The sequence below is a fragment of the Lissotriton vulgaris genome, chromosome 2_1, assembly GCF_964263255.1.
Source record: "Lissotriton vulgaris chromosome 2_1, aLisVul1.2, whole genome shotgun sequence".
NCBI classification, from domain to species: domain Eukaryota; kingdom Metazoa; phylum Chordata; class Amphibia; order Caudata; family Salamandridae; genus Lissotriton; species Lissotriton vulgaris.
The window spans coordinates 418,842,821-418,870,591 of NC_141687.1; the positions used below are offsets into that span (position 1 = coordinate 418,842,821).

General features: G+C 48.5%; 1 protein-coding gene across 2 annotated transcripts in view; it reads right to left on the reverse strand.

Moving 5' to 3' along the window:
* The window catches only part of INO80D (INO80 complex subunit D), a 224,053-nt gene that overhangs the window by 42,257 nt on the left and 154,025 nt on the right, over positions 1–27,771 (reverse strand). For both annotated transcript variants that reach the window (XM_086955307.1, XM_086955306.1), the window contains exons 9-10: positions 26,043–26,260; positions 5,774–5,919 (exon numbers count right to left, since the gene is read on the reverse strand). In XM_086955307.1, coding sequence (XP_086811433.1) covers positions 5,774–5,919; positions 26,043–26,260 — 364 coding nt within the window. The remainder of the gene's footprint in view (positions 1–5,773; positions 5,920–26,042; positions 26,261–27,771) is intronic.

A 27,771-nucleotide genomic window follows, 5' to 3' on the forward strand; every position in this document is an offset into this window, starting at 1 on the left:
AAAAAACAGTATGTGTACTTAAATTTTCGACAGCTGCCAAAAAAATCAAGAGAAACATCAATCACCCTTGGGCGCTCATTAAAGATGAACCAGATCTACAAAATTTGTATAGCGATCAATTAACTTTCGCGTTCAAAAGATCAAGAAACTTAAAGGAGGTTTTAACCACCAAAAAAGTGGATAAAACTCAACATAAAGGCATGTCCAAATGCTTGAATTGCATACATTGCAATAATGTAATAACCGGAAACACATTCATGCATCCTACAAAAGGCCATAAAATAGACTTACAATACACCGGCACCTGTGATTCCAAAAATGCAATCCATGCCATCAAATGCCCATGTGGCAAAATATATGTTGGCCAGACAGAAAGGAAGATAAAAATAAGAATGTCAGAACACAAAAGCAACATCCGCACGAAAAACACGAAATCAGTGGTGGCCACACATTGGCTTGAAAACAACCATCAAATAGCACAACTCAAGTTTACCATACTAGAGATACTCCCACAGCGCTGTGACATGGATCCTGTGAAACAGCGTTTACAGGCAGAATTTTTCTGGATCAAAAAACTCAATTCCCTCCAACCAACAGGGATAAATGATAGAATTGAATTTTCAGGTTTTCTCTGACATTTTGGCACAACTTGGAACTCTGACGTTCCTTCCCTCCCTCACCTCATCTACTAGAGACTTGTTTGACTTAATATCATCAGCTAAGACTGCCAATCTGCACTATCTCCTACTGCTAATGCTATATACCATTTGGGTAATTGTGATGAAATATACATATGTACCTTGTAGTCGAGGCACACGATACATCACACTAATTTATCATGACTCAATATTTGTCTCACCCATATTGTTCGCATCATATATGTAGACACAGTCCGGTTCCATCTCCACATTTTACGTTCTCTTTGATACTATTTCATAATTAATCATGTTTATTGTTTTCCCCATCTTGATCGATATAAAGATTGATGCAGCGATCACAACTTACATTGCAGCTTGTTTACTTTCTGGTTACCATCACGTGATGCATACCACTGACCTATCACCATGCGCTGTCTAACCTTTATGGTTCTCGAACCGTTCTTGATAAATGTAAAATTTCTGCCTCTTGACCACCGTATTGGTTTAACAGTACAGGTTGATTGACTCGTATTTATGTACTGTTTAATATCACGGAGAGATTTTATATAGATTCAACGAACTCCGTATACCACGTGATCAACCCACTAGGCTATAACACTCCTTCCGATTGGCTTCCCGCCATACAGACCGGTTCGGTGTGTGAAACGCCGAGAGCCCCGCGCGTTACTCATTCAGTAAGTTCATTTATCTTTCCCATTTTCGATCCTTTATTTCACCCGATTCACTAGTTACAGCTCGACATTCTACTATAATCGCGACTCACGCAGTCTCAATACTACACTAACCACAACTTAAAATGCTGGTGATATTTTGCAATATCTGCTAGTTTATATGTAGTTTGCTCCGTATCAATTCAGTACCGCCTGTGCTCACGAATTCATTTGTTTGATGAATGATAACAAAACGTTTAATACATGCAAGCAATTTTGTATCCAGTATGTACAATGTTATTTCAGTTGTTAATGGTTTGTTTGCTGACTGCTAAAGTCCTGTATGTTTTCCTTTTGCAGGCCCCTGACGAAGGGTTACCTTTTTAACCCGAAATGCATTGGGCATGAAGTAATGCTATCAAATGATTTATTTGTGGAATGGATTTCTATAAACATTGTTGACAAGAAAAAACATCTGAAAATGAATTAAAACATATGATGATCTCAAGAAACATTTGACTGGCTTTTTTGAAATAAGACAACTAAGCTACGTTTAATGAGTGAAGAAACCCCTTGGTTTCATGTTAAATGAGCCCGTCCTTAGTGATCTCCACATCACATACTCCTTAAAAATGTCCCCAGCATGTTTTAGGACACCCTTTAGCATTAGCAGAGTCTTGACAGTTCTCTCTGAAGGTGTCAAACAAAAAATCCTCTTCCACAGGGTCAGCATGGAGCTGGACATCATGATTTTTTGCTGCCCTTTCATTAAGTGCATTAAACGCAGCCGTGTCTTCAGTAGGCGAGGTTTTAACAGCATAGACATGACTGTCTGGGGCAGTTTGTGGGTCTCCTGGGTCAGCAGCGTCTGTCCAGGGTTCAGCGTGATCTTCAGGATCAGTGTCTGCAGGATAGCTGTACTCCTCATTGTCACCCTCCCCTGCCTCCACATCTGAGTATGTGGGTGAGATAGGGGCATTGTCTTGTCCATGTGGTGTTATAGGTTCATAGAGAAGAGGTGACGTAGCAGAATCCCTCTTCTTCTTCAGTGGAATTCTATAGGATTCCATAGGCTGTTCAGGGGTGATCTTCCGTTTGAAAATAGAAAGTCTACCCGTCTCGGCGTCGATTAATTGCCTTGACTGATCTTCAGGCTCGACATTCTACTATAATCGCGACTCACGCAGTCTCAATACTACACTAACCACAACTTAAAATGCTGGTGATATTTTGCAATATCTGCTAGTTTATATGTAGTTTGCTCCGTATCAATTCAGTACCGCCTGTGCTCACGAATTCATTTGTTTGATGAATGATAACAAAACGTTTAATACATGCAAGCAATTTTGTATCCAGTATGTACAATGTTATTTCAGTTGTTAATGGTTTGTTTGCTGACTGCTAAAGTCCTGTATGTTTTCCTTTTGCAGGCCCCTGACGAAGGGTTACCTTTTTAACCCGAAATGCATTGGGCATGAAGTAATGCTATCAAATGATTTATTTGTGGAATGGATTTCTATAAACATTGTTGACAAGAAAAAACATCTGAAAATGAATTAAAACATATGATGATCTCAAGAAACATTTGACTGGCTTTTTTGAAATAAGACAACTAAGCTACGTTTAATGAGTGAAGAAACCCCTTGGTTTCATGTTAAATGAGCCCGTCCTTAGTGATCTCCACATCACATACTCCTTAAAAATGTCCCCAGCATGTTTTAGGACACCCTTTAGCATTAGCAGAGTCTTGACAGTTCTCTCTGAAGGTGTCAAACAAAAAATCCTCTTCCACAGGGTCAGCATGGAGCTGGACATCATGATTTTTTGCTGCCCTTTCATTAAGTGCATTAAACGCAGCCGTGTCTTCAGTAGGCGAGGTTTTAACAGCATAGACATGACTGTCTGGGGCAGTTTGTGGGTCTCCTGGGTCAGCAGCGTCTGTCCAGGGTTCAGCGTGATCTTCAGGATCAGTGTCTGCAGGATAGCTGTACTCCTCATTGTCACCCTCCCCTGCCTCCACATCTGAGTATGTGGGTGAGATAGGGGCATTGTCTTGTCCACGTGGTGTTATAGGTTCATAGAGAAGAGGTGACGTAGCAGAATCCCTCTTCTTCTTCAGTGGAATTCTATAGGATTCCATAGGCTGTTCAGGGGTGATCTTCCGTTTGAAAATAGAAAGTCTACCCGTCTCGGCGTCGATGAATTGCCTTGACTGATCTTCAGGCGGAGGCTGTCTATGCTTGGTGGCCACCTCCTCAGTTGTAGGTTTCGGCCCCACGGACACCTTCTTGGTCGCTTCGACGGCAGTCCTCGGGGCGAAGGCCTTGGGCACCACTTTCGGCGGCAGTGTGAACTGGATGGGTGCCGACGGTTTTGGAGGTTTACTGACCGACTTCGGGGGCGGAGTAGCCTTTGGTCCGATAGTAGTAGCCTTCTCTTTAATACGTTTCAGCGAGTCTGACACTTGCTTCGAAAAGGAGGCGGATGGCTGTGTTGACTCGACCGGTTCCTTCGAGCCACCACCGGGTGTGGACTCGAGGCCTGTACTGCTTTGAGCTTTGTCGGGTCGACGCTTAGGATCGAGAACCTTCTGAGGTCCGAGTCCCTTGTCTGTGTCGACGGCCTTCGGCGCAGACTTCTTCGGGTCGACGTCCTTGACCAGTTTCTTCGGTGCCCCGGTCTTCGGCTCGACACCCTTCAGCGACCTCACCGGGTCGATAACACTTCTGCTTTGTCGGTGCCGATGGTTCAGAGGTCTTTGAACCGACCAAAGCGATACACACTTTTCGTTTCGATTTAGCGTCCAGCGCCTTCGGATGTGTAGACACCGATGCTTTCGATTTGGACCGGTCAACTGAATGCTTGTTAGAAATGTCCCTAGCCGGGCCTTGAGGCGGGGCTGTAGAACCAAGTGTACGATCTTGGGTAAGGCCATGTGACGATCCCTCGACCTGAGCCTTATCGAGTGTTTTAGTTACGGCCCCCGTACCAACGGTTGGGCCTAGCTCCTCGCTTGAGCTATCTTCCATGGCCGCGAAGGCCTCTTCGTCGTCTCCTACCTCGTCGACGACGTCTTCAGAATCGACCATCTCTACATCTGCGTCGCAGCTGGAGTCGATCTCCGAAGCTGGATCAGACAGGTTCTCCTGATCTTCCTGCTCGACTCCCTCATCCTCCTCGGCATCGAAGATGTTCACCGGGTCAGGTGCCGTCTGCTGGGCCTCTTTCCGTGCAGCGCGTCGAAGGGGAATCGTCTTCTTGGAGCGGAACCGAGAACAAGCCATACAGCTGGCTTAATCGTGATCCGGAGACAGGCACTTGTTGCACACCGGGTGGACGCCGATGTGAGGATACTTGGAGTTGCAAACGGGGCATCTTTTGAACGGGCTCCGTTCCATGATGGATCGTAGAAAAGGCCTCTGGCGTCGACCGGGCCTTTAGTGTCGAAAAGCCACGCGGCTCCTCTTGATGTCCGGCTCGGGACAGAGCAGGAACAAGTACTGGTACCGATCGCAAGACAATACCGACGATAACTAAAAGCCTTTAGGGCAAAGAGAAAGTTTATTATTGATTCCGAACTTGAGTTAACAAATAGACATCCGAACCCAATGGCGGAAAAAACAATCTGAGGATGAGTCGATGCTCATGCACACTGTAGTTCAGGGGAGGAGCCACCTATCTCGTGATACTTCGAAGACTCTTCCAGGACAACAATGAGCAATCATCCGGACCAACACTAGGCGGCGATCTATGCACAGATATGAATTCAGCAGCCCACATGCCTCGAACCTGTCTGCGCAAGCAGAGGTCATGTGAAGGAAGTTGTAGTGCATCAACTTAAATTGGACAACCATGCTAGAACTTTAAAACCACAAAAGACTATGTACAAATCCTCTACAAAACAGACAAACTAAGGTATATTTTGTTTTGTTACTACAAGCTTATACCCATCATGTTAGATGGCAGCACTTATTTTTCTACTTGAATTTTTCTAATTTATATTGCATATGTTACGTTTGTGTGCGTTTTATTGCTGTAGTGTCAGAGGGTGAATTCAAGAATGAAGCAGTGAATGGAAGACTAGATTGAACAGTACAAATGGTATTTGACTGTTTTGGTAATGAAAATGTCCATTGCACAGTGGTCCGAGTATAGATTTCATTTTTCACTAGCTGGTCATTGCAAATGCTAGTGAATTACAGCCTGACAACAGGTGGCAAACTCCTCCTGCAGCGATGCAATCCAGCTGATGTTGCTCTCAAGCACCTATTAACAGCAAGCCTGATGAGAAAGTTCTTCCAATAATTTGATCAGCATCCTTCCCAGTAATCTCCATCTTGGAAGACAAAGTTATTCACTGTATTTTGCCACCTTGATGTCTCTAGTACAACTCTATACTACAAATGGGCTGCATCAGTTCACTTTAAATTTGTAATAAGGGTAACATTTAAGGGTGACATTTACCTTCAAAGAAGTCAAAGTCTTGCAGGTCATCAGGAATCCGTGGTAGGACATCAGAAAAGTCCTCGTGGTTCAATTCCAAGTCATGAGGAATGTCTGCAATGTCATCATGCAGTTCATCTGTACTCAAATCCGGCGTTGAGGGGCTCCTGCAGATATAAAGCAATTTTTGTGCTTAGAGGCATTTAATTTTAGTAAAGGCAACCAAGTAGCCACCAGTGGTAAGAACGAAATATAATGGACAATTTTATTTTGAAAATTTGGATTTTTGGTTCAAGCCCCACCAGAAAACACATCATTTACTTTAACTTATTAAAACAGGCTCAGTCTGATTAAAAGTGAAGAGTACCAAGCAGTAGAATGTGGGGCGGGGATGAAAAACTATGGGCACTATGACAAGGAAAGTTGTTCAAATAAATCATATGAAAACACATGAAACACATTTGTGTACTATGAAAACACCCCAGAGTGATTTAAGCAGATTAGTGATTGAGAAGGATTGTAAGGACTGAAACTGATGGCAAGTGAGCCTTCCTTTACTCTGAGCCCAGAAGGCAAGCCTCCATGCAAACTGGGGAAAGGCAGAAATATTACAATAATAAACTACAAGAAACCCACACCACAAACCGTAATATTTGGAGAAACCCCCCCCCCCCCACTATAATGTCTAAATTAAAGTGGATAGGCCAATAACCATGAAACACATTCGTGAGAAAGGTGAACAGAGCAGCCCTATCAAATAAACAAGTCTAACCTTTGAAAACTGTGAATATTGGGGATTGTCTAACAGGCAAGGAATTCCACATTTTATACCCGTGACTGACTGCTATTTCCTGCACATTGAGCTCTTGTACCTCGGTGTTTCCACCAGCTGTTGTGAAGAAGACCTTAGAGGCTGTTTTGGCTGAATATACTTCTGTAACGGTGGAAATGCGTGGGAAGCGTCAGGGGAGAATAGAATTATTACTATATTAACATTAGACTTTTAAATGTAACCCATGCAGCTTGAGAGTAAGGATTAGTTCCTTACCTGTAATCCTAGTTCACTTCCAGGGGTATCCTCATCAAAGTCATCAACACTAGAATATTCCCGCCGATGCGCGCGACACTGGAAACACAATCATATATGTGCCCCACATATATGTATCTCCATAAATATATACATATATATTTATAAAAATAAGCAATTGCAGCCTTATCAACACCAGAGGTGTATAATGCTGTAAGAACTCACCATTATATCATAAAACAAGCATTAGAAACAGGAGAAACCAACAGCAAAACATGTTTTGTAACTGTTTTAATGATCAGCAGTCAGTAGAAAACTTACTTAGTACTGAAGCATATACAGCTCCCAGGCTGCATCGCAAAAGCCTCTAAAGCTAACTCATAGCAACATAGAGATAAACTGGCACAGTGCCTTTAAGGCAGTCATGACCCCCAGCTTCCCATCATGCCTCAGGGGTGACAGTTAGGTCAGTTCTTTGCGGTGACTCAAAAAGCCATGGCACAAAGAGTTGATAATAACTTTAAAATACCAGAATCTGTTGCCAGGGGAGGTGGGAGGGTTGCTTATGACTTTGTTGAGGATACCCCTGGAAGAGAACTAGGATTACAGGTAAGTAACTAATCCTTCTTTTCCAGGGGATCCTCATCAATAGTCATAAGCAGTAGAGCAGAATAGCGAGCATCACCTCATCCACCTGTGGGCAAAGGAACATAACGGTAAATTAACCAATCAGCTTAGATAACAAAGCCAGGACAGATAGATCACTATCCGAAAAGATGCCTCAAGGAGGCCTGGCCCACTTAAGTATCAGCCCTGGAATCGGATTCTAGACCGAAATGCCTTGTGAAGGTGTGAACCGATCTCCAGGTTGCAGCCTTGCACATCTAAAACATTGGAACATCATGCAAGAAAGCTACTGTGGCCGCTTTTCCCCTAGTGAAGTGTGCTTTAAGAGACAACAACAAGGGTTTATGAGCCAGCTGGTAAGCAAATTTTATACAGCACACTATCCATCTAGAAATGGATCTTTTAGAGGCTGGGGAGCCTGCTCTCATGGCACCATAATTTAAAAACAATTGATCCTATTTTCTTATGCCCTTGGTACACTCCATTCCTTGGACCAAAAGAGTGCTTAAATTCTATCTGAAGTGACCTATCCGCAGGCGTCCTGGGGTTTGGAAAAAGGACGGTAGGCAGATTGACGGATTAATATGAAAATCAGATACAACTTTAGGGAAAAAGGAAGGGTGAGCCCTTAATACTACTCTGTTGTGGTGAAAAACGTATAAGGCTCTTTTGCACACAGCGCTTGGATTTCATTTACTCTGCACACTGATGTTATCTCTACCAGAAAAGAGGCCTTCCACGTCAGGTGCTGTAAAGAGTCTTTGTGAATGGGCTCAAAAGGAGGACCCATTAATTTGGACAGCACCAGATTCAACTCCCATGGAGGAGAAGGGTTTCGAACAGGGGGATATACTTTCTTCAAACCCTGTAAGAAGTCCTTAACCACCTGAATTTGGAAAAAGGGAAGGATGGCTGGGTGATTTTCTGTACATCGTAATGGCTGACAAATTAACCCTGATTGTAGCATATATCAAACCCGCTTTAGCTAGATAGAGAAGGTAAGGAAGAATGACATCCTTCTGACTCTTTGTACGGTCAAAGTGATTTTCAACACACCATAGGAAGAAACTCTTCCACTCGAACGCATATGAAGCGCCTGTGGAGGGCCTCTTAGCCTCTTTCAAAATGTGCATGTAGTCCTGCGGCAGTTTCAAGTGTCAGTATTGAAGGTCCTCAGGAGCCATGCTGCCAAGTTCAGTGAGGGAAGGCTGGGATGGAGAATCCTCCCGTCCATCTTGGTCAGTAGGTCCGCTCTGTAAGGCAGTCTCCTGCGTGGGAGCACCGACAACTGAGGAAGATCAGGTACCACCACTGCCGTGGCCTGTCTGGAGCTATCAGGATCATCTTCATGTTGGATCGAATGAGCTTGTACACCACCTTCGGGATCAGAGGCAGGGGAGGTAAGGCGTAGGCAAATGTCTGACCAATCCATCAAAAGCGCATTCCCCCTTGTCCCTGGACTGTGGAATCTGGATGCGAAGGCGTGTCATTTTTTGTTTTTGTCTGCAAACACATCTATTGATGGACAACCCCATTGATGGAAAAAATCTGCCACCACCTCATCGTGTAGCACCCAGTCTGGCTGATCTTCGAAGTGTCGACTGAGTGAGTCTGCTTTGACATTCCGTTCTCCCGGAAGGTGCACTGCTACTATGGAGAGGTTTCGAGCTAGTAGCCAGTGCCAGATCGCTTGAGCCTACAGGGAGGGAGAGGGCGAGAGTGTGTACCACCCTGTTTGTTTAGATAAAACATGGTGGTCATGTTGTCTGTTTGGATCAGGACCGAGTTGGACTAGATCGAAGGTAGAAAAGCTTTCAGAGCAAGATGAACTGCTCATAGCTCCAACATGTTTATGTGGTAGGATTGTTCCTTTATGGACCACCGGCCCTGCATTTGAAGGCACCCCATGTGTGCCCCCCATCCCTGCAGAGATGCATCCGTTACCAACAATTGCACTGGAACTGGTTGGTGGAAAGGGACTTCCACCAACAGATTCTGAGGCAGAGTCCACCACTTGATGGATGATTTCGCTGCTTGGGAGAGCACAATCCGATATTCCCAGTGACCCGTTGCTTGATCTCTTTTGTCTTCTAGATCTTGCCGCAACGGTCGTATTCTCAGCCTGGTGTTGGGGATGAGAAATATGAAGGAGGCCATTGACCCCAGCAGAGATGCAACCTGTCGGACTGCTGACGTTCTGTCTGGAGCAGAATCTTGCACTTCTGTTGCATTGAAGAAAGTCTCTCCTCCGAAGGAAACGCTCTTCCTTTGTTTGTATCCAGAGTCGATCCTAGATAGTGGATCGTCTGGGTGGGCTGCTGCACGGACTTCTCCATGTTAACATGAAGGCCCAGATTGTGTAACTGCTGCAGACAAACTTGGAAGTCGCTCCTTACCTGTCGAGGAGATGGCCCTTTCAGAAGCCAATCGTCGAAGTAAGGGCAGACGAACAGACCTCTTCTGTGAAGGGCGGCTGCCACCACTGCCATGCACTTGGTAAAGACACGTGGGGCAGATTTGAGCCCGAAGGGTAAGATCTTGTACTGATAGTGTTTGTGTCCGAACACAAACCGCAGATACTTGCGATGACGTGGAGCAATGGGTATGTGGAAGTACGCATCTTGGAGGTCCACCGAACACATCCAATCTCCTATTTGCAGATGTGGATATATTTGATGAAGGGCCAACATGCGAAACTTCTCCTTCACAATGACTCTGTTTAGTAGGCGAAGATCCAGGATAGGTCTGAACTTGTGCTCCTGATCTCTTTTGGGCACAAGAAAGTACCTGGAGTAGACTCCCTTCCCCCGCTGTGCGGAAGGAACCTCTTCTATGGCTTGCTTTTGTCGAAGGGTTTTCACTTCCTGTCGGAGCAACTTTAGTTGGTGAGGACGAGCTCTTTTTGGAGGAATGTCCTTTGGTAGCACACGGAAACATAGTGTGTATCCATTGCGCAGTATATTGAGCACCCAACGATCTTTTGTGATGCAGCACCACTCTGCCAGATGATGTGAAGCACCTCCTCCGACTGGAGTGGGCAACGGCGCAAGAGGAAGCCACTGCTCATGGTTTTCCTCCCTATCTAGCTGTGCTAGAGGACTGTTGCTGTTGACCACCTCTACCTCTGCTCGATTTACGGCTCTGATATTGCGATTTGCCTTGGTTTTTCCCTTGGGACCATTGAGGGGTTTGAACCCTCTGTTGGTATCCATTGCGCTGGTTGGGCCTGTATCGGCATTTGCACTCCTTCTCCAAGCCCACGGCTTTGAGGGTATCAAGTTCCGCCTTCATCCTGCCCATTTCCTCATCTGTATGGGTGCCAGACAGAGACGAGACGGAAAACGGGAGTTTTAGGATTCTCTGCTGTGCATCAGGTTTGAGTGCACACGGACGGACCGACAAACAGTAATAGTATACATAGTACACCGTATTCAAAACAGCACACATAGTGTGAAACCGGTGCAATATGCATGAACATACAAATACATCTATTTGAAAATTCTAAAGAAATATACACTTAGTAGGTATAGAAGAGTGGACAACGGGGAGGCGGGTGGGTCAGTGAGGAATCCACAGGCAGATACTGTATCTACCAGAAAAAGCGTTACTGAAGGCAAGTAACTTGTTCTTCTGATAGATACATCTGCCAGTGGATTCCTCACCTTGTGAATAGAATCTCACAGCAGTCCCCACTCCCGGAGGAGGGTGTCCACTCTGCTATACCAAGAAATCTTGGATGACAGAGTGCGCAAAATGGCCATCCCTCCTCACCTCAGAATCCAAGCAGTAATGCTTCGCGAAAGTGTGGAGGGAGGCCCAAGTTGCGGCTCTACAAATATCCTCAACAGGTACACCCCTAGATAAAGCAGACGCTGATGACTTTGCTCTAGTAGAGTGAGCCCTTATACCCACAGGAGGTTCCTTAACAGCAAGGGCATAGCAGATCTTTATGCACAGGATTATCCATCGCGACAGAGTGCACTTCAGCACCGCTTTTCCTCTTACAGCCAGCAAATCCAATGAAAAGCTGGTCGTCCACACGATAGTCTTTAGTCCTATCGAGGTAGAAACTCACCGCCCTCTTAGGGTCAAAACGCTAAAGCCGATCCTCGTCCTTGGAAGGGTGAGGGGAGGATAAAAGGTAGGGAGGGTAATGGACTGCCCCAGATGGAAGGGAGTTACCACCTTAGGCAGAAAAGCAGCCCTGGTCCTAAGCACCATTCTCTCAGCATGAATGGTCAGGAATGGGGGTTTCGAACTTAGAGCTTGAAGCTCACTTACCCTCTTTGCCGAGGTAATTGCTACAAGAAAAACAGTCTTGAAAGACAAAAGTCTCATGGGACACTTGTGTAAAGTTTCAAAGGGTGAACTTATCAAGTCAGTCAAGACAAGATTCAAGTCCCATTGAGGTACAATAAATGGAGTTGGAGGGAATATGTTGGCAAGACCTTTTATAAAACTTAAAACAATAGGTGATTTAAATAAAGACGGCTGGTCCGGCAAACAAAGGAATGCCGACAAGGCCGACAAATAGCCTTTTACAGTTGCCACAGCAAAACCCTGCTGGCCCAAAAAAAGAGCAAATTGAAGAATGTTGGACAAACCAGCCCTCAAGGGGTCAATAGACTTCTCTCCACACCAGGAAACAAATTTGGACCATCTATAGGAATAGATCGACTTGGTGGAGTCACGTCTGGCCGATAATATGACATCCACCACATCGTGTGGGAGAGAAAATGAATTCAGGTTGCCCCGTTCAATCTCCAGGCATGAAGGTGTAAGGTCTGGAGGTGGGGGTGTAGAACCTGCCCCTCCATCTGAGAGAGGAGATCTGCCCCGAGAGGGAGACGGAGCGGAGGGCACGAGGAGAGGTGGAGAAGATCTATGTACCACACCCTTCTTGGCCAATCCGGGGCGATCAATATGACTTGGGCCCGGTCTTGGCGAATCTTCCTCAGAACCCGAGGAAAAAAGGGTATGGGAGGAAACGCGTAAAGGAGTTGTGAGTCCCAACTCAACTGAAACGCGTCCCCCAAGGCTCCCTGCATCGAATACTGGAGGCTGCAGAACGATAGGCAGTGGGCGTTCTCATGAGTGGGAACAGGTCCACCCGGGGAGTTCCCCACATCCGAAAGACGTGACGAACCACCTCCGGATGAAGCCTCCACTTGTGGTCGGCTGAGTACTGCCGACAGACTGTCTGCACGCACGTTCAGAACTCCGGCCAGATGATTTGCCATCAGACAAATCTGATGGTCCTGAACCAGGACCAGAGACGCAGAGCTTCTCTGCAGAGAAGATGCGACCCCACTCCTCCCTGTTTGTTGATATACCACATCGCGGTCGTGTTGTCTGTCAGGACCTGAACTGACAGACCGCGAAGGGAAGGTAGGAAGGCCTTGAGTGCTAAACGAATCGCTCTTAGCTTTAGAAGGTTGATGTGAAGCAACCTTTCCTCCGGAGACCAAAGACCCTTGATCTCCAGATCCCCCAGATGAGCACCTCACCCTAGAGGGGATGCATCAGTTATCACAGTGGCAACCGATGGAGACAGATGAAAGGGGTTTCCATGAGACAAATTGCCCTCCACGCTCCACCAAGACAGATCCGCTGCAGTTTCTCTGGAGATCCTCTCAGATCCCTGAGATCCCCATTGTGCTGATACCACTGCCTGCGGAGGCACCACTGGAGTGCCCTCATGTGCCAGCGTGCATGGTTGACCAGGAGAATACAGGAAGCAAACAGACCGAGCAAGCGAAGGACCTTCAGGACTGGAACAACTGCTCCATTGTAAAATAAGGGAATCATACATACAGTTGTGTCCAGTACCGCACCTATGAACAGGTTGCGCTGGGAGGGCACCAGGTGAGACTTAGGTACTATTATCGAAAAACCCTATCTGTACAACAACTGAGTTGTCTCCTACAGATGATGTAGCACCTTCTCTGGAGACTCTGCTTTGATCAGCCAGTCGTCCAGATAGGGGAAAACTGGAATCCCCGACCTTCTGAGATGTGCTGCCACCACTGCCATCACCTTGGTAAAGACTTGAGGTGCAGTAGTAATTCCAAACGGAATGACTGCAAACTGGTAGTGCTGCGAACCCACCGTGAAGCGGAGATACTTCCTGTGCGACTACAGGATCGGAATATGAAAATACGTGTCCTGCAAGTCGAGCGCCACCCTCCAGTCTTCTTCCAACAGCGCTTGAAGAACCTGCGCAAGGGTGAGCATCTTGAACTTTTCTTGTTTCAGATAAAGGTTCAAGATCCTGAGATCCAGGATTGGACGCAACCTGCCATCCTTCTTGGGAATCAGGAAAAACCGGGAGTAGCATCCCTGACCCCTCTCTTGCTCTGGAACCACCTCTATCGCACCTTTCTTTAATAAGGTCAGAACTTCCTCCTGTAGGAGACTGAGATGTTCTTCTGAGCAAGCTCCTTGGCAAGGAGGGTAATTTGGAGGAAATTCCTCTAAGGGAAGAGCATACCCATTTGCCACAAGATTGAGAACCCATTGGTCTGTAGTGACCGATTCCCAATCCTGCAGAAAATGGGTAAGCCGACCACCCACAGGACCAATATGATTGAGAATGGGGAATTTAGGTCTGCTTTGCTGCGGTGATGGGGGGTGAGGTAGAAGAAGGAGGAGGGTTGACGACCTCTTGGACGACCTCTGCCTTTTCCCCTATAGGACTTGTACAGCGTGTTCTGTTGTTGCTGTAGCTGCTGCCGAGGCGGTCCTTGCGGACGAAAGGACTACTTTCCAAACCCTCTATACCTTCTAAAAAATCCTCTAGATTGAGTTTGTAAGCCAAGTGATCTTGCTGTGGCCTTACAATCTTTGAATCTCTCAAGAGCGGCATCCGCCTTCTTACCAAAGACTCCTGTGCCATCGAATGTTAAGTCTAACCGAGTAGCTTGCACATCAGGAAAAAAGTCTGAAGACTTCAACCAAGCCCCCCTTCTTGTAGCTACTGCAGAGCCCATAATCCTTGCCACTGAGTCAGCCCTATCTAGGCCACTCTGGATAACTTGACGAGCAGCAGCCTGGGTGTCATCCAAAACTTCCTGAAAGTTTTTTCTATCTTCATCAGACAGTTTTGGCAGCTACTGCTAGAAGAATCCATCAAGGCATGGATATATCTTCCCATCAAGCAAGTAGCATTTGTAGATTTTAGCTCCATGCTTGCAGATGAGAACAACTTTTTGGCAGATTGGTCAATGCGCTTTGAATCCCTGTCCGCTGAAACCGGAGGAAAAGCCCCTGAAGATTTTTTTGAACAAGCCGCCTGCACTACTAGGCTCTCAGGCGAAGAATGAGCCAACAAAAACTCTGGATCTTCAGCGTGCCACCCTATACCTCCGTGCCACAGTCCTGGAGACCGCAGGAGCAGACAAAGGCTTCTTACAAACCTCCAACACTGGTTCCAAAACTGCCTCATTAAATGGTAATTGAGGTTCAGACACAGATGAGGGCGAATGCAACACTTCAGTCAGAAGATTGGATTTAAACTCCGTAGAAGGCAGAGTAATGTCCAATAACTCTGCAGCTTTTCTCACCACTGTGAGAAGTTGGCCTGATATATAATGTTCACTATTCTAGTGAGCACTTTGTATCAGTCCAAACAACCCTTGATGATTGGTTGTAAGTCAACCTTATAGACCAGCTATCCTAGTAGCATGGACAAGAGCAGTCTTTAGGCTAAACTCTAGAGGGCGTGTTAAGCCAGCTGTTATACCATCACATATACCCCTTGAACACCAAGTGAAAGGACACCACACAAGTTGTTATGAAAATACAAGGATATTTATTTAGAACACAACAACCCTGGACTCTTTATGAGGACAGGGTGCTAAGCACAATACAAAGCTCTTAAGGAAATACTGAAAGTCGCACAATTTAGACAAATGCCCGAGCAAAGCAGTCGTGGCAGCTTTGCCCCTGGTGGAATGAGCCTTAGGTTTGTCTCCTACGGTCTTATTAGCTTTTTGGTAACACAATTGTATACAGGACACAATCCACCTAGAAATGGACTGTTTGGAAGTAGCAAGACCGGTCCTGACTGATCTATAATTGATAAACAATTGGTCTGACCTACGAATATCTTTGGTTTTATCTAGATAAAATTTCAACACCCTCCTAACATCCAGGGAAAGCAAAGACCTTTCCGCTGGAGATGAAGGATTCTGAAAAAACGTAGGCAAAGTTATGGTCTGGTTGACATGAAAATCAGAAATAACCTTGGGAAGAAATTTAGGTTGAGTACGCATAACAACCGTAGCAGCATGAAATACAGTATAAGGTTCTTAGCAACACAACGCCTGAATTTCACTCACCCTGCGGGCCGATATAATGGCCACGAGGAACGCCGCCTTCCAGGACAGGTGCTGCAACGAAGCCTTATGAATGGGTTCAAAAGGCTCCTTCATCAATCTGAAGGCGAAGGAAGCCGGACAGGAGGGAATACTTTCTTCAAGCCTTTCAAAAAATCTTTGAACACAGGGATCTGGAAGAAGGAAGTCTGTGAAGGGCATTTCCTGTAGGCAGTCAATGCAGCGAGATGAACCTTAATGGAATGAAAATTAAAGCCAGGCTGCGCCAAATGTAGAAGATAAGGAAGGATGACATCCTCCTTACACGTCATAGGGTCATAGTTCTTGGACTTGCACCAGATGCAGAATCTCTTCCACTTGTAAGCATAAGAAGTCCTAGTGGAAGGTCGCTTAGCCTCCTTCAGTATGTCCATATAATCTTCAAGTAGATTCAAATGGCCATATTGTGTCTCAGGAGCCATGCCGCCAAACTCAAAGACGAGAGGTTCGGGTGCACCATCTGTCCCCCAAACTTCGTGAGAAGGTCCAGCCTGCACGGCAACCGTATGTGAGGAAGGAGAGACCGGTGAAGCAGGTCCGTGAACCACCACTGTCTGGGCCATTCCGGGGCGATCAATATCATCCGCGCCCTGGACCGGGACTGCTTGATGAGCAGCGCCGGAATCAGGGGAATGGGTGGAAAAGCGTACAGAAAGCTGTTTGACCAGTCGATCCATAGGGCATTCCCCAACGTCCCCTGTTGGTAGTACCTGGAGGCGAAGTCTCGGCATTTGCTGTTTTCGGCGGTGGCGAACAGATCTACTTCTGGAGTCCCCCACCTTGCGAAGACTTCTAGCACTTCGTCGTTTATGACCCATTCGTGGTTTTCCTGAATCAGTCTGCTCAGTGCGTCCTCCTGAACATTCTGCAAACCTGGCAGATGGGTAGCCGTTATCGTCAGTCCTCTGGCCAGAAGCCAGTGCCAGTGCCAGATCGCCTGCGACAGAGTGCGTGATCTCGAGCCCCCCTGATTGTTGAGGTAATACATCGTGGTCGTATTGTCCGTCTGCACAAGCAGAGAGTTGGTCTGAAAGGATGAATGAAAGGCCTTCAGTGCCAAGTGAACAGCTCTGAGTTCCAGGAAAATTATGTGGTACGTGGACTCCGACGGAGACCACGTCCCTTGAATCTGTAAGTCTTCGGAGTGCGCTCCCCAGCCGCGGAGAGACGCATTCGTCACGATCGTCTGTGCGGGAATGTCCTTGTGGCAGGGAACCCCTCTGAGGAGATTCTCCGCTGAACACCACCACTTCAGAGACTGAAGAGCATGCAGAGACAGTCGTATCGTGTCGTCCCAAGAACCAGTCCTCTGATCCCACTGATTCTCCAAGCACTACTGCAGTGGTCTCATGTGCAGCCGTGCGTGAGGCGTGAGGAAGATAAAAGAGGCCATCGACCCCAGTAGAGAAGACACCGTCCTCACTGTTGTAGAGGGAGCGGTCATAAGAGCCTGAGCCTTCCGAAGGAGTGATAACCGGTGCTCCTCCGAAGGAGACACGCTTGCTGACAGCGTATTGAGAGAGGCTCCCAAGTACTGTATGCATTGGACCGGAGTGGGACAGACTAGGACATGTTGATGTGCAACCCCAGCTTGTTCAATAGAACGCACGTCTTCTGGAAGTGTGCTTGAGCTTCCGAGAAGGAGGCCTTGATCAACCAGTCGTCCAGGTACGGGTAGACAAACACCTTGTTCTTCCGCAGGTGTGCCGCTACCACTGCCATGCACTTTGAGAAAATCCTGGGCGCAGACTTCAGCCCGAATGGCAGTACTGTGTATTGATAATGATTGGCGCCGACTTGGAATCACAGGAACTTCCTGTGTTTCTGTGCAATGGGCACATGGAAGTACGCATCCTGTAGGTCTATAGCACAAAGTCAGTCTCCCTGCTGCAGCTGAGGGTAAATCTGCTGCAACGACATCATGCGAAATCTCTCTGCGAATCCACTTGTTTGCTTGCCGCAAGTCCAGAATGGGCCTGAACTCGTTCTTGTCCTTCTTGCGGACCAGAAAGAACCGTGAGTACAGACCTCTTCCCCTTTGAGGCAGAGGTACGTCTTCTATCGTCCTTTTCCTTAATAGGATGTCGGCCTCTGCCTGGAGCTCGCGCAGTTGAAACTGCGAGCTCACCGCCGGAATAGCTGGAGGCGGGCTGGTGAACCGAAGACTTTATCCATTGCAAACAATATTCAGCACCCACTTGTCCGGTGTAATTTTTCTCCACTCTGCCAGAAAAAATTGAACGCTTCCCCCCACAGAAGTGGGTAACGGATGTAGGGGGAAGTAAAAGCTCAGGGCCTAGACCCGGCCGGGCCTTTGGTCGCTGTTGCGGACTGTTGGCCTCCTCTGCCCCTCTGGTGTTTCTGAAGGGCTTCCGGAACTGCTGCTGTTGTTGTTGCTGCTGTCCGAAAGTCTGCCCTCGCCCTGAAGTTCCGAACCGTCTCTGGAACGGGCGGTATTTCTTCTTCTTCTCAGGCTTCTCTAACCAGACAGCCGTCAGGGTTTCAGTTTCTGCTTTCATACGGGCCATTTCATCGTCCTCATGCTTGCCGAACAGGGTTTCCCCCGAGAAAGGCAGGCTGGCCACCCGCTGTTGCGCCTGCGGTTTGAGTGAGGTGAGGCGAAGCCAAGCATGACTCCGTTGATTGATGCCGTGGCAGTATGTGTGCGCCGCCAGAAGAGATACATCAGCCGCTGCGCTGATGATCTGGTTCGACACCATCATCCCCTCATTTAATATCTCCAGAAAGTCCTCTGTCTTGTCACGAGGGAGGAGCTCAGCGTACTGCTGGAGGGACTCCCATAGGGCACGATCATATCGCCCCAGCAGAGCCCCGGCACTTGCAGCCTTCATGGTGCTAGATGCCGTCCCACAGACCTTTCTGCCCGCCGAACCCAGCCAACGGCTGTCCTTATCAGGCGGTACTGTCGAAGGAGTGGTGGCATGCTGCTTCTTAGCCGCTGTCACAATAACGGAGTCTGGTGTTGGGTCCATTCGAAGAAAAGCCGGGTCAGATTCCGGAGCCCGGTATTTCTTGAGGAGCCTGGAGGGAGCTGCCTTCGTTACCGCCGGAATGAGAAACAACTCTTCGGCGGGCTCCTCCAATCCGGGTACCAACGGCAGCAGCGGTCGAGACAAAGGCTTCTTGTGAAGCGTCTCAAAGATCACGGATGTCGTAGGTGTTGGCACAGTCACCGTGATCCCTAGCTTAGCCGCACCCCTCAACAGTACTTCCTGGAAGGAGACGATATCGTCAACGGGCGACACCCTTGTCCCTGGAGACTCAGACAGCGTCTGTGAACAATCCCTGGTGGAAGAGCCTGTGCGGGATCTGGATCTGCGCCTCCTGTGGCGTCGTCTAGATCGAGATGACGACCGGCCACGGCTCCGCGATCTCCCTCGCCGGCCGGAGCGGGAGCCCGATCTTCTCGGCCGATCCGCAGGCCTCGCAGGAGCAGGCAATGTCTGCCTGGCCGGGACCCTCGGCTGAGCGGTCCCCTTAGGTGGCGTTGGATAACGTGGCAACGAGGCCGTCCTGGGTGGAGGCACAGGTGGAGGAACGGAGGGAAGAGGCGGTGGCGGGAGTTTAGGCGGCGGTGACTGACGAGGAGCCGGCCCACGAGGCGGTGGTGGAGGTGAAGGCAGGGTGGTGTTCCGCGGAGGCGGACCCTTTGGCAAAGGAGGAGGGGTAGGCGTCCTAGGTTTAGTAGGCGTATACACCACTGAGTACACCGAGCCCGGTGACCTTGTCTTCTTCCTTGGCGATGATGGCGAACCAATCGGCGACCTCCTAGCGTCAGGACTCCTCCAGCGCTTCCTCGGTGTCAAAGAAAGTCGCCTCGACGTCGAGGAACGTCCGACGTCGACCGGTGGCGCCTCCTAGACGTCGACCGGTGTCGCCTCCTCTACGGCAAACGCCTCCTCGACGGCGAGGATCCCCTCGACGCCGATCTTCTCCTCTTCGCTGACGGCGAACGGCGGTGTCGCCTAGACTGCGAGCGCCGACGCCGGGCCTTTTGACGTCGATGGCTCGACTATGACGTCGACGCCGATTCGGTCGACGGTGGTCTGTTTAGCTCCCTCGACGCCGAACGTAGACGCCGCTTCTCCCCAGAGCCCTGTGGAGATGGGGAACAGACAGTTGTCATCCCCCTCGACGCCTCAATCGACGCTGGCGGAGTATGGGGAGGCTTGCTGGACTTCCTGCCCCATGGGCAGATGAAGCATGCCCTGACCCACCTTGTGCCTTCTGACGTCTGTCCTCGAGGCCTTGGAGCCTGATCTTCATCCTCTCTCTCCGGGTCCTGGCAGAGAAAGTTTAGCAGATTTCACACTCCTCTGGGGCATGAGAAGAGGGGAGGCAGACGATGCACACTCCATGTGGGTCGGATTTGGCCTTTTTCTGGGCAATTGTCAAATAAGCCAGGCATTTTGACAATACAGTGAAGAAAAAAGGCTTAGTACTTAAGAACAAGCACTACACACAAGAAAAAGTGAAAAAAATCACCAAATAAACCCTTGAAATGGAGAGCTCAATGCTCCAGGTTACTGCTTGCAGGAGCCGGAAAAAAGAACTGAAAGTAAAAGGGACCTGCTGTGCATTCTGGGATACTGAGAGAGTCTGGAAAGTTTTCTTAAAGGCACAGTATCCTGTTTGAGCCACATAATGGCAGCCTATGGGGCTTGTCTGTCCATATCTTCCTCTCTATCATTCCAGAGACTTTTGCTGGTTGTTTCCGGTCCAGGGAAGACATGGCTTGGCAGTTCGGGCTGGACTGTTCCCATGAGGCACAGGGTCAGACTGATTTGCATATAGCCATGTCTGAACTGGGGTGGCAGAGTGGGCTAAAGAACGGTGATGGATTAAACCCAGATCTTTTGACTGGGTGTGAGGGTTTGATTGATTCAGATGCTCCGTCCATCACCACCCCCTTTTGTACCGCTTTTGGCTGCCATAAGTGTGGCAGGGTATGCTCAGACGTGAGTCCCTCGCTCACTTTGCCACTGGATTCAAGCAAGCCAGGCTGAAGACGGCTGGATTGCCAGAAACCGGTCCTCGGAAGCTTGTTTCCGGTCCAGGGAAGACATAGCTTGGCAGTACGAGCTGGACTGTTCCCAAGAGGCACAGGGTCAGACTGATTTGCATATAGCCATGTCTGAACTGGGGTGGCAGAGTGGGCTAAAGAACGGTGATGGATTAAACCCAGATCTTTTGACTGGGTGCGAGTGTTTGATTGATTCAGATGCTCCGTCCATCACCACCCCCTTTGGTACCTGTTCTTAGATTTGGGCACACCCAAAGACTTGGACTGTGATGACTACCTGCCTTGAGAGCGGGTACGGGTCAGTGTCTCGACTTTGAACGGAAGTGGGCCTTACGTGACTTCCTGCAGTGTTTAGCGGCATCAAGCTTGGTCTCTCAACCTGGATCACCTTCTGGTTCATCAGGGTGCACTCACCACACAACTGGGGAGTCTGGGCCCAACCTCAGAAAACCTGTGGGCATCTCTCACAGACCTTCCTTTGAGACAGTCACTCCAAGTCTTAAACCCTGTGGTTTTAGGAGGGGACTTTACTCTGCACACTGGAAAATAATTTGAGAAAAAAGCTGGTCAAGGGGAGAGGGTGTGGGGGTGGGATAGGAGTAAACTCTGGTTCGGTGTATGAAGTCCTAGAAAGAAAGGAAGAGGAGAGTTGACGTAGCCAAATGATGCCAATCAATCAGGAGTTTGTTAAAGCGCGACTACTCACCCGTAAGGGTCTCAAGGCGCTAGGGGTGGGGGGGTGGAGGGGGTGCAGGTTCCATTCCATCAAGGAGGTGGTCTGTCGAAAAGCCAGGTTTTGAGATTTCTTGCGAAGATGGGGAGCGATGTTGTCTGTCTGAGGTGGAGCGGAAGGGCGTTCCATGCTTTGGCCGCGAGGAAGGATAAGGAGCGGCCTCCCGATCTGGTCTTTCTGGTGCGGGGGACCACGGCGTTGGAAAACTGGGCTGATCGTAGGGTCCTTTGGGGTACGTGGAATTTGAGTCGGCTGTTCAGGTATGCTGGTCCGGTGCCGTGGAGGGCCTTGTGAACGTGGGTGAGCATCTTAAAGGTGATTCTCGCCTCGACGGGGAGCTAGTGGAGTGTGCGCAGGTGCTGGGAGATGTGGCAGTGTTTTGGCAGGTTGAGGACCAGACTTTAGGCGCCGTTCTGGATGTTCTGTAGCTTGCGGATTAGGTTTTTGTTTATTCCGGCGTAGAGTGCGTTGCCGTAGTCGAGTCTGATGGTGACCAGGTCGTGAGTGACTGTCTTTCGGTGTTCGAGGGGGATCCATTTGAAGGTCTTACGAAGGAGGCGGAGGGTGTGGAAGCAGGAAGATGAGACAGAGTTGATCTGGCGGTCCATTTTGAGCTCGGAGTCCAGGATGATTCCCAGGTTGCGTGCGTAGTCTGTGGGGGTTGGCGGGTTTCCGAGGGTGGTGGGCCACCAGGTGTCGCTCCAGGCGTCGGGCCCATGATGAGTACTTCAGTTGTGTTGGCGTTTAGTTGTAGGCAGCTGTTTTTCATCCATTTGGCGAGGCTTCCATGCCTTCTCGAAAGTTGCGTCTGGCGGTGTTGGGCTCGTTGGATAGGGAGAGGATGAGCTGGGTGTCGAATGCGTATGACACAATGTTGAGTCCGTAGGTTCTGACGATGGGGGCAAGTGGAGCCATGTAGACGTTGAAGAGCGTCGGGCTGAGGGAGGAGCCCTGGGGGACTCCGCAGGTGGTAGGTGTGGGGTCCGAGAGGAAAGGGGGAGTCTGACCCGCTGCGTCCTGAAGGACAGAAAGGAGCAGATCCAGTCGAGGGCCTTGTCCTGGATTCCTGCATCGTAGAGTCTGCGTATTAGGGTGCGGTGGGAGACTGTGTCGAACGCCGATGATAGGTCGAGGAGGATGAGGGCTTCTGTTTCTCCTTTGTCCAGTAAGGTGCGGATGTCGTCTGTTGCGGCGAGGAGGGCGGTTTCCGTACTGTGGTTTTTTCTGAAGCCGGATTGGGAGGAGTCGAGGATGTTGTGTTCTTCAATGAATGTGGCGAGTTGGCTGTTGATGGCTTTCTCGATGACCTTCGCTGGGAACGGGAGCAGGGAGATGAGTCTGTAGTTTTTGAGGTCGGTGGGGTCCGCTGAGGGTTTCTTTAGGAGGGGGTTGACCTCGGCGTGTTTCCACTCGTCGGTGAACGAGGCGGTCGCCAGGGAGCGGTTGATGGTTTGGCGGAGCATGGGTGCAATGGTGTTGGCGGCTCTGTTGAAGATGTGGTGGGGGCAGGGGTCCGTGGGGGCCCCTGAGTGGATTGACTTCATTGTCTTCAGTGTGTCTTCGGTGGTGAGGGCTATCCAGTCATCAATCGCTGATTTCCGGGTGTCGGGGGTGGTTGGTGAGGGTTCAGTGTGTTGGTTGTCTTCGTCGAAGTTGTCGTAGATGCTCTTGATTTTGTGGTGGAAAAAGATGCTGAGTTTGTCGCAGAGGTCTTGTGAGGGAGGGATGTCGGTAGACTCGCTGGTGGGTTGGGCGAACTCCTTGATGATGCTGAAGAGTTCCTTGCTGTTGTGTGCGTGGGTGGAGATTCTGTCTTCAATCGCTTTTTTCCTCGTTTCTCTGATGAGTTGATGGTGGGCGTTGGTGGCAGCTCTGAAGTGGTTGTGGGCTTCTGTGGATTTGGTGTTTCTCCAGGCCTTCGAGGCGGCGGCATGTGCGCCTGGATTCTCGAAGTTCGGTGGTAAACCATCTGGCTTTCTTGGCACAGGTATTGTTGTTTTTCTTGAGGGGGGCTATGGTGTTGGTGCTGTCCGAGATCCATCTATGCAGGGTTCGGGCTTCGGTGTTGGGGTCGTCGTTTTCGTGATGGTTGGGGTGGAGTTGTTGAGTGAGGAGGTGAGCTGGTCATCAGTGATTTTGGTCCAGTTTCTTTGTGGAAGCAGGTGCTGGTGTCTGTGGATGGTGGGTGTTCTGAAGGTGAAGTGGACGCAACGATGGTCGGTCCATGGGAGTTCGGTGGTGTGGCTGAAGGTGATTGAGTTTCCTGTAGTGAAGAGGGGGTCGAGGGTCTGTCCTGCTGAGTGCGTGGGCTCGGTCACGATCCAGCGGAGTCCAATGTTGTGGAGGTTGCCCAGGAGGCATGTGGTGTTGGGGTCCAGTTGATTGTCGAGGTGGAAGTTGAGGTCTCCCAGCAGGGTGTAATTGGTGGGTGCGATGGCCTGCGGGGAGATAATGTCTGTGATGGAGTTGGCAAAGGGTCTGCGGGGTCCAGGGGGTCGGTAGATGAGGGTTCCTCAGAGGGCGGCAGTGGGGCTGGCCAGTATCTTGAAGTGAAGGCGTTCCATCAGTTTTGTGGACTCGTCAGGGAGTGTGCTCAGGCGGAGGCTGTATTTGTGGACGATGGCGATTCCTCCTCCTGGGTGGGTGGGGCGGTCCTTCCTGGAGATCTTGTATCCCTGGGGGATGGCGATGGCGATGTCCGGTCCCGAGGTGGTGTTGGTCCAGGTTTCGGTGAAGAATGCTACGTCTGGGGTGGTGCTGTCGAAGAGGTCCCAGATTTCTGTGGCGTGTTTGTGGAGGGATCGGACATTGAGGAGGATGCATTGCAGGGTCTTCGGTTCGGTTGTGTTCTTGTGGGCGGGTTGTGCTGGATCCGTGTTCTTGGCGGTGCTGCAGGTGTGCCGGCAGCGGTGACAGCTGAAGGGTCCATGGGTGTCGGCTGGTGATGCTAGCTTGCAGTTGTTGTTGCAGCCTGGGTTGAGTGCGTGGAGTGCTGCTGGGTCGTAGCGTTGGCGGAGCGGAGGTCCAGGGTTCCTGGTGCTGGTCGCGGACCGGTCGCAGACGTGCTTGCCTTTGACGTGCCTTTGGTGCACCAGCGGCGTGCCCGCAGCCCACGGCCGCGCAGTGGCCGCCATTAAGTAGGGGTCGGGGAGGGCTGGACAGCTGGGAGGCGGGAGCGGGGAGGGGAGCTGGATTGGGCCGGTCGCGCAGGGGGGGAGGGTCCGCGGGGGCAGCTGCGGCGGGGAAAGGTAAAGGGAGGAAAGAAGGGATAAAGAAAAAGAAAAAAGGGAAAATAAGCAGAAATAAGCCACAATAGAGCAGAGATGCAGAAAAGAGCAGAAAGGTGAAAGATAGAAAGGGTAGAAAAACGAGTGAAAACGAGTGAAGGAGCAGAGGGAGAGAAAGGGAAAATGGGCAGAAATATGGCACAAAAGAGCAGAGGTGCAGAAAGGTGAAAGATAGAAAGGGGAGAAAAACGAGTTAAGGAGCAGAAAGAAAGGAGACAGAGGTCCACTGGACCACCAGGGATGAGGCGCAGGGAAACCTGCGGGTGGAGGAGGGCCTCGATCACCAACACTCAAGAGTGCAGGGGCAGGGGCACCTCACTTAATGGTGGAGCTGCAAGGGTGGGAGAGCAATTTCACTGACAACGAGTCAGTGGTCTTGCCACAACCTGGCATTTAAGTTTGCTGACCTTCCCGATGCACTCTGGCACTTGTGGGTATTGCACAGGTCAGGAATCTGCTGTTAGAAGAATCCAACAGAATTAAAACAATTGTTATTTGAAAGCACCACAATATTACTTTAAGGACCAAAATAATGGTTTTGGTTTGAAAATGCAAACACAGGGAAGGTGGTCCCTTGCAGGTCACCATCCATGTATTTGTAGCTAATCACAGAGAGGTCCGGAACTGTGACATTTTCAATTAATGTTCATAAGCAAGATTGTTCTGCAACTCCTCTGTGCATGGTGATTTTACGAACTGCACAATAATACCTAGGCATGTTCACAAAATCAGAGTATCTGCAAAGAAGAAAGAAAAAAATATTGTTGAGCAATATTCGATAAATTACGAATTTATGTGAGTGAAAACTTAGATGGGTGTGAGTATTTTAATATAACTACTTAGCCAGAGTTGAACCGGGAACTGTTTGAATAGTCATTTGTTCCAGGAAGGATTCATGTTCCCTTCTCTGGAGCAAGAAAACTCTAGCTTTACAGGATTATTTCACTTTCCTATTCTCACTTATTACAAAGAAACACCTCAGATTTTGACCTGGTGTTCCTTCTTCTGAATATAATTTTGACGCAGATACGCAACTCTCATATCAGCGCAATGCAAAATGAATTCAGACAGCAAGGCTTAATCTCTTATACAGAGACTGGTCAATAGCAGTTAAATATATAAAACAGACATAACTTCATGCAATAGCAATTCCTCTGGCAAATTATGTACTAAAAAAAAATAACGTTTTGTACTGACCTTACACGTGACATGGCTAAGGGTAGTGAGACACTGGCAGGCATGCAGAGGTTGCCCTGGGGCAATGCTGGTGGTATAGGTTTCTGTGGGCGGCGAGGCCCCCTTCTCTTTTTCTTCTTGTGTTTTTTGGTAAGTGCAGGTGGCTTTGTTTTTTTCCGAGGTTTACGCGGTTTTTGGTGCTGCACTCGGCGGGAACTATCACCTCGTAAGAAATTATCCTGGCAAAAAAAAGTAAACTTCAAGTAGGCAGACACTCCATTTGAAATCAATATTATCATCAATTCGCTCAAGCGCTGAAGAATGTGTGACCTAGTGTTCAGTTTCCTAGTGTTTTATTGCAAACATCAGGAGTCACTTATTAAAAAATAGGAAGCACATTTAAATTGGCTTCATGAGTGCAGAGGTGGTGAGCAAAAAGAAAATTATGTTCCCCAGGTCGTGAAGTGCCCCATCACCACTGGATGAAAGACTTGCAGAGTACCCTGTTGCACAAACAGATAGTCCAGGGGCTAGAAGCAGTGGGATTCAATGTGTCTGTATACTAATATAATTCATATCTAATTAAAAATGGAATATTTTTATTTCTCATAATATTTACAATCTAAAATATAGATAATCATGCAGAGATATGATTAACAGGAGGGTTAATTGGCAAGGTAAACAGTACAATTGGGAAAAATAGAGCGCAAATATATCTAGAGAGCAATGAAACCCTGAACATGGATGAAAGCCTTCAGTTACAATTCAGGATCATTAACAACAAGAAAAAAAATGTTTTGGGGTAATAAATCATATTAATACTGGAGGTTGTGATCTCTAGAATGGTGGATCTTCAACTCCTTTCTAAATTTCTGATGAACTGGAAAGTTATCATAAATATGGAGTGCTGCCTTTTACTGGTTTGCATAAAACAACATTCTGAGATTTATTGCCATTGACCTGATATTAAGTTTGCAATAATTGTACATATCAAATAAAAAACACAAATTCATTTTTCAACAAAAGAAACATGAGAATAAAGCATTTTTCTACCATTTCATATGCATTTTATATAGTATTAATTAAGTCACAACAGCGACTTATTCCAAGGCAAACAGGTAATATATTGCCAGAAAGATTTCAAGAATGTGTTCAAAGATACACAATGTGTAAAAAGATGCACATTTGTCTTAGCAAACTCTGTCACTCAGGTTACTATGCATTTTGTTTCAATTGACAAGCCCAAAGTAGACAATAAACAGGGAGGTCTAACTTGATCAGACCTGAGCGATATATTCCTGTGGTTTGACTCTTACCACGACCCCCTTCCTAGTTATAAATTACATAACACGTTCTCTGCTACGAAGGGTACTACATCGGTTCATCCTTGCATTTTATTATAGATGACCAGTTTGTCTTGAAAAGATCACGGTTGTGATGAAATGCGTGTCGGCTGTTTTAATGTTAAAAGTACAAATGAAGGGGGGGGCATGGCTGGCGCGCCGAGGAGTGATGGCGGCTTCTCCGTGAGCTCCGCGGTGTTGCGGGTCTCCTGAGCAGATTTTGGACCTCATTCTGCGCTTCGAGGAGGCTTCTGCTGTCGACTCGCCGTCGGAAGATGTCCTGCACGTGACAGCGACCTTGTTTGCGGACTGCCAGGCTGTTTTCATTCATTTTTGGCTACCGGTAACTTTTCCCGTTTTTGGACGCGGGCGGCCGCCATTTTGTGCTACTGAGCCCGCGTCCTTTC